Below are 17,374 nucleotides of genomic sequence, written 5' to 3'. Positions count from 1 at the left end.
GATTACACCAGTAAACACAAATACTAATTCAAAGTTTCACATTGAAAAAAGAAGAAGTGAAAAAAGTATATAATCTTCAATTATGAATTTCGTTTGCAATATTCAACGGTTTTTCTTAGAGGTTCTGGCTACTTAACCAAGTAAACTTAGCAAATACTGATCGTATTGTCTCACATGCGTATTTTCAACAAACTTTATTATATTAGTGCAACAAAAACGAAAGAAATGCCAAATTTATTGACAAAAGCCCTGATAATGATGGCAAATAAATTTTAGATTTGCCAAACTGAAAACTAACATAACATACTAATATAAACAGGGTAACTAGACTGCAGTTGAGAAGGGGGAGTGAAATATCCGGGGCTTCACTGAAAGTTCTCAGTTTTCTGTTTTAAGTTTTTAATTAATTGATAAAGACCTTTCATGACCAATTATTCAATATACCCACAAACTTTAACCCGATGTGTACAATAGAGTTAATAAACAGAATTTCCTTAGTAGAGAACACCATTTCACTTAAAAATGATTCATTGTCACTAACGTTTGATAACGGTGATTTATTTTTTTTCAATTAGTCATAATCAATTCGCCATTAGCGACAAATTAGAAGATTTTTCTAAATTTCTCAAGGATTTTTTTTTACACTGTTTGTTCTTCATGACACTGAAAAGCTATTCTGACATAATGCCTAGCATCCAAACAAACCAGGCTTTTGTTACATTCGTCCGAAAATTCGTCCGAAATTCCGTGTTACATTCGTCCGAAAATTCCAAATTCACCTTTAAAAGACAATCCGTCTAAGAAGCCTGTTTTGTTCGATTAAGAGTCGTAACTGAACCTATCAAGGAAAATAAATATTAAATATCTATGTTTATTCTACAAAAATAAGGTAGCTATAAATGCGAGCTTATTTTGTTCCAAGTTTAGATAATTCCCAGGTGAGATATAGTATTTCCTACTGGAGACCATGATCAACTTTACCTTGATGTTTCTACGGCAGAAAAAAAAATATACAAAAGTGAAGAAAAGAATGGGGAGAGGAGATATTCATTTTAAACTTAAAAAGTGAATATAATCACATAATGGTAGTTCCAAAGTATTTGAAGCTAGATATATTTATTTGTTATTCCACATCAGTTACGCAGCTTTAAGTTACAGAAAATCAATATTAACGCATGGTCAGGAAAGCAATATTGCATTAGCAATTAATTCAGTAACGTCTAAGCAATACGATTAAACAGGAACATTCACAGGGGATTATGTCAGAGGGCGATTAATATTTCAAAAAGGAGAAGAGTCCCGACCCCCCTCTCTTACCCTCTTTGTACGTTTCAGATACAGAAACAACCATCATCCCTGAACTAAATATAACCGAAAGAAGGAGTTTACCTTTCGTGATTCGGTTTCTAATTTTTTCTTCCTGCTCCGATAAAAGCTTTCCGTAATTATTCAACAATTTGTCTCTTTCTTCTTTCCATTTTGTTTTTATAAGCTTTCGATCCTCCATCATTTTCTTCTTAAGCTTTTCAATTTCTTCAATGTATTTATCCCTTTCTTTCCTAATATTGTCGGCACTCTAGAATAAAGAATTATAGTCATGTATAAGAACCCATTCACTGTCAAAAATGCCTCATTGCACTAATAATATGGTATAAATATTTATATAGATATAGTGGAATATGATGAATATGAGTATACGAGTGACTTGGTAAATAGCGATGGGTCACCCATGAATCATATCCTTTTCCCGACAACTTCACATTGAAGGGATGGAGCTAAAAATTCAGACGGGGCCCTTTCTATCTGAAATTGAAAGTTCAAGGACTCTTTTAAGGGTCAAAAGTTATTAGAGGACCCTCCTTGCATGTTTCTTTTGCATAAAGGCATCCCCACAGCCCTCATGGCACTCGATCAAACTTTATGATAATCTAGTTCCATATGTCTGACATATAGCTTTTAATCAAAACATTCATAATTTTAAATACATTTAGATTTGCGCATCGGATGATTTGCCCCCAATCAGGCATTGCACTCCCGGCTGAAGGCATCGATCAGGAGATCGGTACCAGCGCAACGCAAACCATCGGTCAGCATGCGAAAAAGTGTTTATTAAGTTAAGTTCTTTGTATACAAAACCAATTGGCATACGAACATTTGACTGAAACAATACATCTAAAAAGTAAAAAGATTATTTCAAAAGTCCCCAATTTTCATTTTAAAAGTGTCCTTTTAAAAATAGTAAAACTAAGCTAGAAGCCACAACCCAATTTATTTCATAAATTTTTATTTCCTCTAAACATGGTTGGTAATGTTATTTTGGTAAATGTTTACTTTCGTTCCAAGTGCTCTAAAGTTCGTATTACTGCATTCTGATGATCGCATATTGTTTCTTTGTCATTACTAGAGAAGTGTATCCATGTTTTAGGTTTCTAAAATCATCCTCCAACGAGACTAAAAATGCGTAAACTGGGCTTGTTTACAGGTAACATTACCTATAGAGCGAAGCGTAATAGTCCATGAGCCCCACGAGGAGCGGGGCAAGGTCTATATTCTATACTTGTTCAACAAAGAGTGATAAAACTGAAAAAAACAACCTCAAAAGAGGTTAATTAAATAAATATAGAATTTAAGATTGCACTGTTCGAGTACCTAAAGTCAAACAGTTCGTGGTAACGAACTGTAGTAAGGAGCGACCCGGTTCAATAGCAACCAAAACTCTAAAAAATGGGGTTTTGATATCAACAGATACATCAAAAGAATCGCATTTTAATGCTGATTTTAAATATATAAGTTTAATCAAGTTTAGTCTTACCCATCAAAAGTTACGAGCCAGACAAAGTTTGCCTTATTTTAAAAAATAGGGGAAAACAACCCCTAAAAGTCATAGCATCTTAACGAAAATAACACCATCAGATTCAGCGTATCAGAGAACCCTATTGTAGAAGTTTCAAGCTCCTGTCTATAAAAATGTGGAATTTCGTAATTTTGGCCAGAAGACAAATCACGGGTGCGTGTTTATTTGTTTGTTTGTTTTTTTCCCAGGGGTCATCGTATGGACCAAATGGTCCTAGAATATCGCAAGAGGGCTCATTCTAACGGAAATGAAAAGTTCTAGTGCCCTTTTTAAGTGACCAAAAAAATTAGAGGGCACCTAAGCCCCCTCCCTCGCTCATTTTTTCTCCGAAGTCAACGGATCAAAATTTTGAGATGGCCATTTTGTTCCGCATAGTCAAAAACCATAATAACTATGTCTTTGAGAATGACTTACTCCCCCACAGTCCCTGGGGGAGGGGCTGCAAGTTACAAACTTCGGCCCATGTTTACATATAATAATGGTTACTGGGAAGTGTACAGCGTTTTCGGAAGATTTTTGTTTTGTTTTGGGGGGTGGGGTTGAGGGTAGGGAGCTATGTTGGAGGATCTTTCCTTGGAGAAATATGTCATGGGGGATCAGAAATTCAATGAAAAGGGCGCAGGATTTTCTAAAATTACTATAAAAAAAACAATGAAAGAATAAACATGGAAAAGTTTTTTCAATTGAAAGTAAGGAGTAGCATTGAAACTTAAAACGAACACAGACTATTACGCATATGAGGGGTTCTAGAAATACTTTAGCATAAAGAGCGAGGTATTTAGGAGGAGATACATACCTCGCTCTTTATGCTATAGTATTTTTAGTAATTTCAACTCTTTATTCTACGGCCTTTCGAAGTCAGGGGTCATTCTTAAAGAATTGGGACAAAACTTACGATTTAGTGTAAAGAGCGAGGTATTAATGAGGGTACAAACCCCATCATATACATAATAAATTTAAGAATATAAAAGTTTGTTACGTAAGCTAATTCTTAAGTTACGTATATTTTTTACTAATAAAAACATTCGTTAAAAATTAAAATTTATAGTTGCCTTTTTATGTAACAAAAAAATTGCAGGACAACTAGGCTTTCCCCACCCCTTATTTCTCAAAATCGTCTGATCAAAACTAAGAGAAAGCCATTTAGCCAAAAAAGGAATTAATATGCAAATTTCATTTTAATAATTTATGTGTGGAGAGCCAAAATCAAACATGTATTAATTCAAAAACGTTCAGAAATTACATAAAAAAACTAGTTTTTTTTTAACTGAAAGTAAGGAGCGACATTAAAACTTAAAACGAACAGAAATTACTCCGTATATGAAATGGGTTGTCCCCTCCGCAATCCCTCGCTCTTTACGCTAAAGTTTGACTCTTTGCCACAATTCTGCTTTTTAAAACAATTAAAAACTTTAGCGTAAAGAGCGAGGGATTGCGGAGGGGACAACCCATTTCATATACGGAGTAATTTCTGTTCGTTTTAAGTTTTAATGTCGCTCCTTACTTTCAGTTAAAAAAACTAGTTTTTTTATGTAATTTCAGTAAAGAGCAAATAAAATCTTGCCTTTAGAGAGTTTAAGAGGGCGGTGGCTCCATCTCTTATCTGTGATAAATGTGCTCGCTTTAAGTTTGACCTTATTATCCTTTTAATTTCTACTCGTTTCACGTTTAAATGATTAATTTATAACACTATCTGTTATCTGTATGGTAATACCTCTTTACTTTTCTTTGAAAAACATATTTTTATCAAATTCAAGTAAGGAGCTGTGAAATTTGTATTAGACAGATTCCAGGGCAATCCTGTCCTCCATAATGCAAGGAAAGTTTTACTCCTTATACTCCCGGATTTGAAGCCTTTTTTCTCTGATTTCGGTTTTTTTATATTCAACACTCAGGCACAAATACAAAAACCACCAAAAACTCCCTCTGCTGCTAACTTTTAATATACTATCACTAATGCCAATCATTCACGCAAGAAATATAGCAATTATTCCTTCCACCAATAAGAAAAAACCTTGACGATATTTTCATTAAGCTCCTAACTTCTCTCTAATCTGAGTATACGCAAACTTAATTATAGCCAAAAGAACGCCTGAGAACTAAGTGCTTAGTTCTCAGTTTTTTACTTACAGAAGTAAGAAGTTGAGAGGCAAAACACTGAGAAGTAAGAAGCTTGATTGGCAAAACACAGACGCAGCGAAAAACATGGTTTTGATTCAAGAAAATTTAATTGTGATTTCAAAAACACTTTTTACGTACACTGAATTCGAAAATGTAATCAGGATTTCATAACGACGAAGTTTTCACGTAATATTTTGTTTTGGTCTAGTTTGGATTAAAAAAAAAGAAAATATTATGGGAAGTTTCTTACGTAGCTTTTTATATTAAATTCGAAAATTAAACAAGATATTTTTTAGTATTTACCATTTTATTTAATCAGCTTCACGTTTTATATTTTTTCCACAGCACTTAACCTCAATAGAAAATTGATCAGGTTCTAGAAATCGACATAAAAAATAAAGCCATAGAGATTTCCTAAACAGCTGAAACCAATCCAAGGCAGAATCCAACGTAAGCTTTGTCTAAAAAGTGTACAAATATATTACACAAAACAACTGGTTGCGAAAAACTTGTATAACATTTTTGAGTGTAAACATTTTTTAAATCAATACATTTTTATTCTCGAGAAAATGAGAACCAATGAGTTGAATTTTGCCCTCAGCGTTGATCGAATAGCGTAATTAAAACGGCGTATTGGTAATATCCAGCACATCTACGAGAAAATGTGGTTTGATCTAATTTAAATTATAGAAAAAGTAAGAGCTAGTGCGCAAGCTATGTCTTTTGAGTGTCCAGGCAAAAACTAGCTACCCCGCGGAGACCGAGGAGTCCCTAAATGATATTCTTCGGAAAATATGCTTGTAGTACACACAAAAAGCTTCTAAAACTTTCATTTTGAAAAGTAGCTTAAGTTTGCATTAAGACTGAAGTCAAAGCGTTAAAATACAATGAGCCTTCTCTTTCCAGATTTATCGGATGTATTTGATAGTAATTCATTTTTTCCTGATCATGAGAAACTCTTAATAAAAGCTAGAACTTTATCTCAAGCCAAATAATGCTTATTTCTTTTGCGAGGAGGTATATGAACCACAGTCCTTTCATTTCACTTGACAGGTCTACTCAACAGCTATTGTGATTGATAAAAAACTATCCAAGGTTCGGTAGATCATTTTTTTTTAGATACAAATTGTTTCTTTAAATATGGCTGTTTCAGTTCAATGTGGAAAACCGTGATTATACACAGCCTAAAAATTTTCTAAAATTTTTGCACCACTTCATTAAAGTAATGGAATTTCCTGAAGCAGTAGGGCATTCAATTAAAACATTGATTATTTTCGTCTGATTAGAAGCAATTTCAGCACGAGAGGAGAGTGATGTGACCCCCAACTAAAAAGGATTTTATTTAGAAGAAGACATATGGCGGTAATTATATGAAATACCCCCTACCGCTCAAGTTGTTTATTTATTTACGCAATACAGAACCAGTTTTTTGTTAGTTTCTTTCAGCTTAGCATGAGACAAGACAAAGAGAAGACATGAAATAGATGGAAAATACATAAATTGGGCTATATATTTGTACATTAGGGAGGGGGTAAAATATTTGGACAGTGTAAAGTTAGAAAACAGTTCTTACTACATAATATGCAGAATAATTGTACCTAACACATTAGATAAGCATACCCGCTATACTTTACCCCCCCCCCCCCCTAATGTGCAAATATATACTTCAAATCATTTGTGAAGTATTATATTTTTTTCATACTTAGGTATATTTCATTAGGGTTGATCGTCAGAAAAACATATTAGATGAATATTAGGTAGGGGGCATTTCATACCAATCACTAACGTCCCACCTAAGACAGATATACAACTTTTAGCTCTTCCTTCAGCAGGACTAATTGTATCTTTTCAAATCATAATCTACTTCGAACGTCCATAAAAGCGACCCAGAATTTTAGTTTGGGATGATTTTCCAGCGTCTCGAGTTGTTTTTTCAAACCCTCAAATTACCACGGGCATGTTCAACATTGGCTTCCACAATATCACCACAATACCACAATATCCACAATACGACAATATCACAAAATTCCACAATTCCACAATATCCACAATACCACAATATCAATGTGATATTGATATCACAATATCAACGTTGGCTCCCACCTGACAGGGATCCAATAATTCCATTTTGTTTGTAAATTCTAGGAATTACTTATTGGATCGGAACGTCAACACTTCCATAATTGACAAAGTTATCCTTTAGGGGAGAGGGGGGCGAAACCGTACGTTTTTGAGTTTTTGACCCCCTATAAGATGTTCTTCTAAAGATACAAACTTTGTTTTTACATGAACAGAAAGCTTAAATATTCATCTTTCTTAAGATTTTTTTTCAATGACTTCCATCAAGTCGTTTCTCAGTGAGACCCTACAACATATGACGTCTTAAAATGTCCGAAGTCGCCCCTACCGTGGGGCGACTTTTGACACATGAGGGGCATTTTCGGACATCTATTAGTTAACGATTCAAACAGTGCATTCAGATAATATAAAAGTAGCAGCATTAACTGGAATATCAAAAGAACTTTAAAGGCATTTCACATTATTATTTTATTGCATAGCGAGACAAGTCACACCCAAATACAAGGCCTTTGACTGCCTGCTTGTCCTGTCCCTCTTGCAGCAAAAGGAGTAGGCAACTTCATAATTATATCATCAAAATTAGTTTCATCAAAACAATGAGTTTCAGGACAATCGGGCAATTCTGGGAAGATGAACTTTTCACTTGATTTGTGGAGGTAGTTTATTTTAGCTAATCTGCCACTCACTTCTTCAATCTCACCAAGATAGTGGTGCAATCTTTGATGTTTGAAATTTGATGTTTTTGATGTTTTGATGTTCAAAAATTTGATGTTTATCAGAGTTTTTTTTTTCGCCATAAGCCTCACAAGCACAAATTTCCTGGAGAAAATTCTTGGTCAGTCTGAAGTTCACTGACATTTTCAATGTGCAAAGACTCATCACCCGAATCGTCTATGAGCTGCATATCTTTGTCTGAACTGCTATCTTGAGCCTCCTCGTCAATGGGTAAAAGCTTGGAATTCTTCAGTGACTCTGATTTCAAGGACTCATCTGGTTCACGTTTAGGAATCCATTTTTCAGTTTTCTTGTCAAGCTTTGCCTGAGCCTCTGCTTCAAGGGATTCCATCTCTGAAGTATCTGTCAAAATACTAGTTTCCCCTTTCTTGTGCTTTTTGCGGGGAACCATTTGCATTCTTGCTTTTGGATATGGTCTTATGATTTCAGGAACTATAGGCAGGTTTGATGCTGCCTTTGGTTGATCCACCAAGACAGAAACAGAAGAATAAACTGAGCCAGGGTGAGGATCATCCTTAGTAGAATCTGTGGATTCTGTTCTTCTTGGTCAGGGTAGTTTGTCACTTCAGCTGGTAGGAAATTGGCTTCTGTGAAGACATTCGGATTCAAAGGCCAAATTCCTGCCTTTTCGAAACCAGCTGTGATGTTATGAGGGTTCAACTTTTCTAGATTGGGCTACTTGCACAACTTTGCTATTTCGTGTATTGAAATTCTCCGACCTGGATTCATCTGCAACCAAGTGTCAAATGACTCCCTGATGGCATGTTTGAATGCCATCAAACCATAAACCGAAACATCAAAGGGCTGGATGAGATGAGAGCAATGGAGAGGAAAGGTCAGAAGATGAATGCCATTATCTTTGCACAAGGAAACTACTTCAATTGAAATATGACTTTCATGATTGTCGAACAAGATCAAAACAGGATTCTCTTTGCTAGGTTTAACTTCTTTCTGGAAGTGCTGCAATGAACAAACGAAATTTTCCAAGGTCATCCATCCACTGCGATGGGCTAAGCCAATGCATCCTGGTGGTCCATCTTGATACGTTCTCTCAGCAGCCTTGACTCTTGGAAAAACAAACACTGATGGAATAGTCTGACCAGTTGCAGACACAAAGCACAGCATTGTGGTATTTTCCCCACTTTCTGCCGACACGGTCTGTGCCACCTGTTTTGCCCCCTTTTTAGCAATCACCTTTGGAGCCTGAAAAACTGTGGGTACTCCTGTTTCGTCGTAGTTCCAAATCCTACCAGGACGAAATTGGAACTTGCTATACAGTCCCTGAAGATTACAAAAGAAGGCACCAATTACAGTGGCATTGAAGCCGGCAGCACAAGCCAGGCTTGTATTTTCTGGTTTTCTAAGGGACAAAGTGGCATTACGCTTCATAGATACTTTAAACCAGTCAAATCCTGCTCCTTCATTCAGCTCCCAACTTGGTGGGAATTTGAGCTTCAGAGTTGTTGCCCATTGGTAGGCTAACTTTCTCGTTGCATTTGGATTTAGTCCGTGTTTCAATATTGAGCAGTTTTCGAGGTATATAGCAAGTTCTCTCTCTTGTTTGGGAGTAAAAACGAACTTGGAACTCTCCTGATCACTATCATTATCATTGTTTGCACTTGGGCTACCCTTCTCAAGATCTTGCATTCTACTCTTGTTGGGTTTCACGGTATCCACAAGGGTAGACTTCTTCAAAGAAAATTCTTCCGCGGCTGATCAGAAAGATGAATTCTCATTTAAGACTTGTCTCACAGCACGCTTCAGTAATTCTGGATCGGAGGGGGGGCACCCCCTTTTCGAATATAGGTGCAAAACATCTGTAAAATCAAAATCTAAAATGTCAAGGATGGAGAGAGATATGTCCCAAAGTTTTGTGAGCTGACTTTCTTTGAGAAAACATACTTCAAAAATAGTTCTTTGCCTGGGTGTCTGGATTGATGAATATTAGATTTTAGTTGTGGGATTCTCGCGCTGGGGTGACCTCCTCTGTTAACTCCTATCTTTTATGCTTTTTAATGACGAGATGTTGTGTTTTTTCTATGCATTTGTACTGTCCCAGCCTTACGAGCTCTGCTCTCTGTTGGGTCATAATATTGTTTTTGTTTTTTGCAAGTTGAATTTAATAAATTCCTATTCCTAGTCTATAATAAAATTGAAATATTTGGTAATTTCCTAGCCCTGGCTACTTCCAATTCCAGACTCGAAGATACTTCCATCAGCATGGGGTGAAACCGGACACCTCGAAATGTGTCCGGAATCGCCCCCAAAAAACTGTCCGGAGTCACCCCTTATTGACGCCATTTTTAAAATTTACCTTTTTGTACCTAATGAATAAACCAAACTAACGAAACTTGACTTATCAGGATGACCAAAAAAAGAGACAGAAGGGTTATTTACGCCGTAAAAATGTAACTACAATGTTTTTGGAATCTGTTTTTATTCGGCTCAGTTAGAATGCAGTATCCTTTCAAATTTTTTAAATGAAATATAGAAAACATGGACCTTTTTTTGTAAATTTTTGGAGTTACTTGTTAGGTCAGAACGTCAATACTTTCATTATTGACGAAGTTATCCTTTTATGAATAAACCAAACTAACGAAAATTGACACCGTGAAAAAGTGACTACAATTTTTGGGAATCTATTTTTATTCGATTTAATTAGAACGCAGTTTGCTTTGAAATTTTTAAAGTGAAATGTAGAAAACACATGCTTATTGAAGCTGAATATGTGTTCATGCAAACTATCTGTGTGTTGGAATTTTCGGTCTTTTTTCATTCGGTATTTTTACAGAATTAAATTTTCTTATTTTTTTACATGAATTTTTTTTCTGTTTTGGTTTGGTTATTACTCTTTTGTGTGATCAAGCTGACACTATCTATTTGTACGAAACATTATATTCTGTATTTCATAAGGTGCATAATTCTTAAACGACGCATTTAAAAAAAAATGAAAATCACCAGAGAATTTACCATTCTGTAAGCACAAAATTCAACTAGTCTCTTTCGGGTAAGTTTGCAAAAGGGCCTGACACCCCTCCCAATGAACTGGCCTCATAGTTGAAACAGCTCCATATGTCCATAGTTGAGACCTGTGCGTGCACTTGGTTTCTTGTATCGTCAAGGCAATATGCTCAGCAAAACTTGTTTATAAGCTTCAAAGCTAATATAAAATGAAAAATATTTTTCCCCGACTATCCGAAGCAATAATATATCTAGGCGATATCAAATCAAGTAAGCGTTTATATGAAAGAATCAGCTAATAGCTCACCTTTTTTTTCTCATCTAAATTAGAAGTGTTTCTTTCGCCTTGTTCCCTAGGTTGCGCTGATTCAATGCTATCCAATTCTACTCTACTCAATGCATTCCTCACAGCTACCTCAACCTCCTGTTGATGATGCTTTTCTGCTGCCTTAATTTGTTCTCTTAACATGTTCTTGTCAGCTTCAAATGATTTTCTAAGGTTTTCTAAACTCTTTAAATGTTCTTGCTTCAATGATTCCTTTTGCTTTAACAAGTCGTTTTCTATGCGTTTGGAAAATAATTCTTCAGAACTTCGCAATTTCTCTTGCAACTCTAGAATCAAGTAGAATAAATACAGTGTAAACTCGGAGAGAATTCGAGAAAAATACCTCTAGTTATTTCAGGATAATACCGCGATAACTCCAATCTCAGGAAAGTTTCAATTGGGCGAAGTTTTAACAATTATTGAAGTTTTAACCAATTATTGAGTTTGACTCCAAATTTTGATAACACCAAGACAACTCCAATCTAAAAGGGATTTCAAAATCTAAAGTTAGATAGTCACTGGAGATAGCGAGGTCCAAACTACTGAGGCTAAATAACAACAAGTTTAAACTATAGTGGGTCACATGTCTCGGTAAAAATTGAAATTTTCTACGTCTAACATCAAGAAATCGAATCAAGCTTTAAAATAGGAAAAAACGATTTTGATCTAAACATTTTTGTTATCCTATACTCATTTTCCGTTTAGGATTCGCAGTGTATGTATTTTTCCCGGTTCAATACTGAAAATTTTCTTTCCTCGATTTCAACGGTTTAAGGTTAAATTAAAAATCTCATACTTGACCTAGACACATTTTGGGTTCTTTTGTTGGCATCCGTTACTTTTCTTCAGTTCTATCGCAATATTTCCAATGCCATTGGCTGAGTTCGACCTTGAGTGTCTCATGGGTCTAATCACCATTTCCGGCACTCAAGTAATATTTAAATCCCTCTCACTCCCTCGGTAGGAGCAGATGTTAACCCCTTGACCATGTGTCATTTAAAAAAAAAGCCTGAACCAACTGAAAAATGTCACTCATTGGCATCTTTAAACAAAACAAAAAAAAATACATTTGATCCAAGTGGCTTCCTTTTCCTCTCTTTTCTTCACCTTCTATGTCTATATATATATATATATATATATATATATATATATATATATATATATATATATATATATATATATATATATATATATATATATATATATATATATATATATATATATATATATATATATATATATATATATATGCCTTAAATGTGAGGGACGATTTGTTTTATGAGGAAGAATTAGCAATAGTACTAAAAGATTAAAAAATGAAAAGGTTCCAGGTGCTAATTGTGTAGTAAATGAGTTTCTTAAATATGGTAGCTCTGAGGGTAGAAATAAGTTATTGAAGATTATGAATATCATTTTTGAAAAACAAGAAGTACCTAAGGATTTTAGTAAAACCTTAATTAAACCACTGTATAAGAAAGGTGATAAGAGTGAGTGTGATAATTATCGAGGCATTAGTCTGGTCTCTGCAGGTAGCAAATTACTTAGTAATAGCATACTTTTTAGACTTAAAGATGTTGTAGACAAAGTTTTAAGAGAAGAACAGTGCGGTTTCAGAAAAGGCAGATGATGAAATTAACCAAATTTTCACCCTTAGGTTAATAATTGAGAAGTACCTGAGTTGTCAAACACCTTTAGTCCCCAGCTTCAATTAACAAAAATTAATTAGAAAGAAAATTTGAAAAGAAAATTTTAAAAAGAAAATTAATGTTAAGAAGACGAAGTCACTAAGGCTAGATATAAGTGAAGATGAAAAGGTGACGTTGGGTAATAAAAAGATTGATCAGGTGGGCGGCTTCACTTATCTTGGTAGTATTATTAATAAAGACGGTGGGAGCAGTGAAGATGTTCAAAAAGTAGAATAGCCAAGGCTCAGGGTATTTATTTTACACTTTAAAAAGTTTGGAAGAATAGGAACATATGTCCGCAAGCCAAAATTAGAATATTAGAAGCTACAGTAATGACAGTGGTCAAATATGGCTCTGAAGAATGGGCACTCCGAAAAGCGGATGAAAACTTGTTAGATGTTTTCCAGAGAAATTGCCTACGGATTGTTCTTGGTACCCGGCTGACGGACCATATGTCAAAGAGTAGGCTGTACAAAAAATGTGATTCAGTCCCACTTTCTGGGACAATAATGAAAAAAATTGAGATGGCTAGGGGACGTTGTGCGGGTGAAGGATGACAGATTGCCATAGATTGTCCTTTTTTGGCCAACCGTCTAGGACTAAACAAAAAAGCAGGTTATCCTCATCTTGGGTGGGAGGACGTCATAAAGGAAGATTTGAAGGAAATAGGAACTTTATGTGAGGGTTTAAAAAGGGAGGTTGGGATGGAGGAGAAGCTTGCGTAGCTGTGTTGGCATAAGGCGGCTTGGTGCTGCGGTGAGTTGTTAGTAGTAGTAGTAGTAGACTTCGAAGGTAAAAAGAAAATGGTAAATACGCAAGTAATTACTCCATTTAATGATGAAAAAATCACCACTAGACAGCAATATTTCAAAATCACTTTTTTTGCCATTGCTTCCGTCAGGATTCTTCAGAAGTGCAGCTATCAGCAACTGTTTCTTTTTTCCGGTAGAAGTACCTAAGTACTTTGAACAGATGCCTACTCTCTTTTCTGCTTGGTGTGCAACAAAGGCGACCCAATGGACAGCTGAATTTCAACCATATCCTTCTTAAGACGATTTCTGGCTTCTTCAAACATTACGTCAATGGACTGCTCCTTGGATCAAACGACTTTTTTGGTCTTGTAATTTTTCTTGTCTTCTATTGGTTGCTTGCAGGAGGGAAGTACAACAAGCATTTGCTTTTCTTTTTGTAAGCTTTTTTTGTTCATCTTCACTTTTTCTTTCAAGCTTTCTCTCTAGTACTCGAGATAACTTTCATAACTGTTTCTCGCATATCACGCAAGCTTTATTATGTTATCTATTGCTTCTCTGAGATCTCCCACCAAATCCGCGAAGACTATCAATCGCAAACAACCGAACATGTCTTGCTCGCTCACTCACTGATGCTCTCTGGACATGAAAAACTCTCAATACTGGATGAATCACATGGATTAATCTGCTTATTCTTGATCAATGCCACCAAATTCTGGTATTTTCTACCTTAAATTATTCTTATCCATCTTGCGTTAATCCTATTTGGCTCTGAGGAAAACCCACTGACTTACTTTATTTTAAATTTGTCTAAAGGGAGCTCCGTTTTCAACGAGATGTGAAGATTTTGAGCAAGAAACAGACTTAAGTCTTAGACAGTACTTGGCTCGGACATCTAACCAGGATGTAGAAACACAAACTCAGCAAAAAAAAAAAAATCACCATCTAAAGTTATATGACAAACAAACTCTGTAGCTGAAGCGGAGTGCATCTGCACATGCTGCAAAGAAAAAACTGTGTTGATAGTTCATGCGCTACTACAAGACAAGACTTGCATTTCACCAATATCACAGAGTTGACTTTAGTCAAGAATTTCTGACTTGAAGTTAGAAGATTTGAAATTTGAAGACGTAAAGCTTCAAATGACTTCATATCCAATTCAACCACCAATTCCTGAACGGTTTAAGGTCCCAAAATACGCTAAGCAAGTGTCAGAAACGGGTACTACAGCTTTGTATACGCTTCATTGATAGACTTCAACGGTTCGTCATGCAGAAACTTCTGAGCAAAGTATATACGGAACTTTAGTTTGGTGCAAATGATATCAGTTAATATAAGACAATAGCTGTAAGCACGAGCTCTCAAATGAGCCTTTAACAGACTTTCTACGACAATCCAATGATCCGCTAAAATCCTGAAAATATAAAAAGAAAAAAAAGGAGACATAACAGCGCTACCCGGACTAAGATTTAGGTTTCATTGGTATTGGAAAGGAGGGGGTCTGTAGGCCTCAGTGAAGGGTTTTCGTTTCTAGCAATTTCCAATGGTGTAATTTTTATTTCGATTTAACGTCATTCCAAAGGAGTTTAGTCTCTTTTTTAAAATATTACTATAAATAAAAACTGAAAACAATTACCATACAACAGTGTGTCTATATTTGCTGATTATAAAACCAAGCAGGGTAAGACAAGTGTCATTATTTAGATTCAAAAGAAGGGTGAAATGGGCTTTCGTGGTCCGTTATGGACTCTAAGAGATTGAATACAAGAGATCCTTCATCCAAAGCCTTACACCAACATTACTTCAAACGTTAAAAACAATAAGAAAGATTGAGAAAACAAAAGCACAATAGAGAGCTAGCATAAGATATATTGATTAAGAGCTGATTACCGGCATGCTTCTATGCAATTTTATTTCGCCTTTTGGTAGATTTTTCAAGACCGAAAATAATTTCCAAAAATATTGAGTTGAGTATTACTTTTTATGTCTGGAAAATATCCTAAGCACAGTTTTATTATAATGACGGACGCAAACGAGTTAATAATTGGTTGAACTTGTAAAAGTTTACACTTTAAATATTAAACTAATTGTTGGAATTCCAAAAGCTGCGGGAGATACACGACATGATGTAGTTTTTATAAATTCTTCAAAGTTTTATCAAGAGCTCACCACTCTGAAAGTTCAATTCACTCTAAATTCATCACCAAAAGAAAAAGTAAGCATCAAGCAACCAACAGCAGTTATTAGCCATAAATCAATTAAAACAATTGAACTTTAAAATTTTTGACCCTGGCTAACTTCGAAATCATGGGTTAACAATCTGGCTAACAAACAAAATTACTTCAAGGTAAAAAAAAGGCAGATACCCTGTTTTGCGGCGAACAAAAATATTTTTTTTCCAAAAAACTGGCGTTATATGACCTTAAAATTAACGACATGATTGACCAAAAGAGAGATGTATCAAGGAAAGTAAAAAAGAAGAACAAAAGAGAATTAAAAAAACAAAGACAAAATTAGGCTAATTAAGCTAGAAAAACGTAATTATGTCATGTAAACTTCTTAATTTGTTTAAATTTAATAATGAATTAACTTTATAGGTTTTTACTTCCATTGTCAATTTTTTCTTTTTATATTTGAGCACTATACAACTGCTACTACTAAAAACTCACTTCAGCATGAAGTCGCCTGAGGAAAATACAGTAGTGCACGCTCCTCTTTCACCTCAATCAAACAGTTCGTGATAACAAACTGTGGTAAGGAGGGACCCGGCTCAATAGTAACCGAAACTCTAAAAACTCTCGCATTTTAATGTTGATTTTAAATATATAGGTTTCATCAAGATCAGTTATACCCATCAAAAGTTACGAGCCTGAGAAAATTTGCCTCATTTTGGAAAATAGGGGGAGACACCCCCTAAAAGCCATACAATCTTAACGAAAATTACACCATCAGATTCAGCGTATCAGAGAACCTTATTGTAGAAGTTTCGAGCTCCTATCTACAAAATGTGGACTTTCGCATTTTTTGCCAGAAGAAAGATGACGGATGCGTGTTAATTTGTTTGTTTTTTTCCCCAGGGGTGATCATATCGACTCAGTGGTCCTAGAATGTCGCGAGAGGGCTCATTCCAACGGAAATTAAAATTTCTAGTGCCCTTTTTAAGTGACCAAAAAATTGGAGGGCACCTAGGCGCCCTCCCACGCTCATTTTTTCCCAAAAGTCACTGGATCAAAATTCTGAGATAGCCATTTTATTTATCATAATCGAAAAACCTAGTAACTATGTCTTTAGGGACGACTTAATCCCCGCAGTCCCCGTGGTAGGGGCTGCAAGTTACAAACTTTGACCTGTGTTTACATATAGTAATGGTTGCTGGGAAGTGTACAGACGTTTTCAGGGGGAAGTTTTTGGTTTACGGGGAAGAGTTGAGGGGAAGGTTACGTGGTAGGATGTTTCCGTGGAGAAACTTCTCATGGGGGAAGGAATTTCAATGAAGCGGGCGCAGGATTTTCTAGCATTATTTGAAAAAACAATGAAAAAATAAATATGAAAAGTTTATTCTACTGAAAGTAAGGAGCAGCATTAAAACTTAAAACGAACAAAAATTATTACGCATATGAGGGGTTTACCTCCTCGTTTTACCTCACTCTTTACGCTAAAGTCTTTTTAGTAATTTCAACTACAGGGTGACCCAAAAAGATTCGTACCCATATTTTATTCGATTAAAAATCCATTTTTTAAGAAATATCCTTTCTGTTGCAGGACATGAAAGGTGAACCTTTGGATGATCGTTTGCAACTATAGTTACCCCAAAAATGTCTTGGACCAATCAGCAGGAGATGTTCTCCCTGGAGATCTATTTTGC

At 35.4% G+C, this 17,374-nt stretch overlaps 1 protein-coding gene across 3 annotated transcripts in view; it reads right to left on the bottom strand.

Moving 5' to 3' along the window:
• Positions 1–17,374, bottom strand: part of LOC136040978 (uncharacterized) — a 130,825-nt gene that overhangs the window by 29,305 nt on the left and 84,146 nt on the right. For all 3 annotated transcript variants that reach the window (XM_065725452.1, XM_065725454.1, XM_065725453.1), the window contains 2 exons: positions 11,058–11,362; positions 1,390–1,576 (listed from right to left, as the gene is read on the bottom strand). In XM_065725452.1, coding sequence (XP_065581524.1) covers positions 1,390–1,576; positions 11,058–11,362 — 492 coding nt within the window. The remainder of the gene's footprint in view (positions 1–1,389; positions 1,577–11,057; positions 11,363–17,374) is intronic.

The sequence above is a fragment of the Artemia franciscana genome, chromosome 21, assembly GCF_032884065.1.
Source record: "Artemia franciscana chromosome 21, ASM3288406v1, whole genome shotgun sequence".
Taxonomy (NCBI): Eukaryota; Metazoa; Arthropoda; class Branchiopoda; order Anostraca; family Artemiidae; genus Artemia; species Artemia franciscana.
This window is presented reverse-complemented; position numbering and strand designations above follow the sequence as displayed.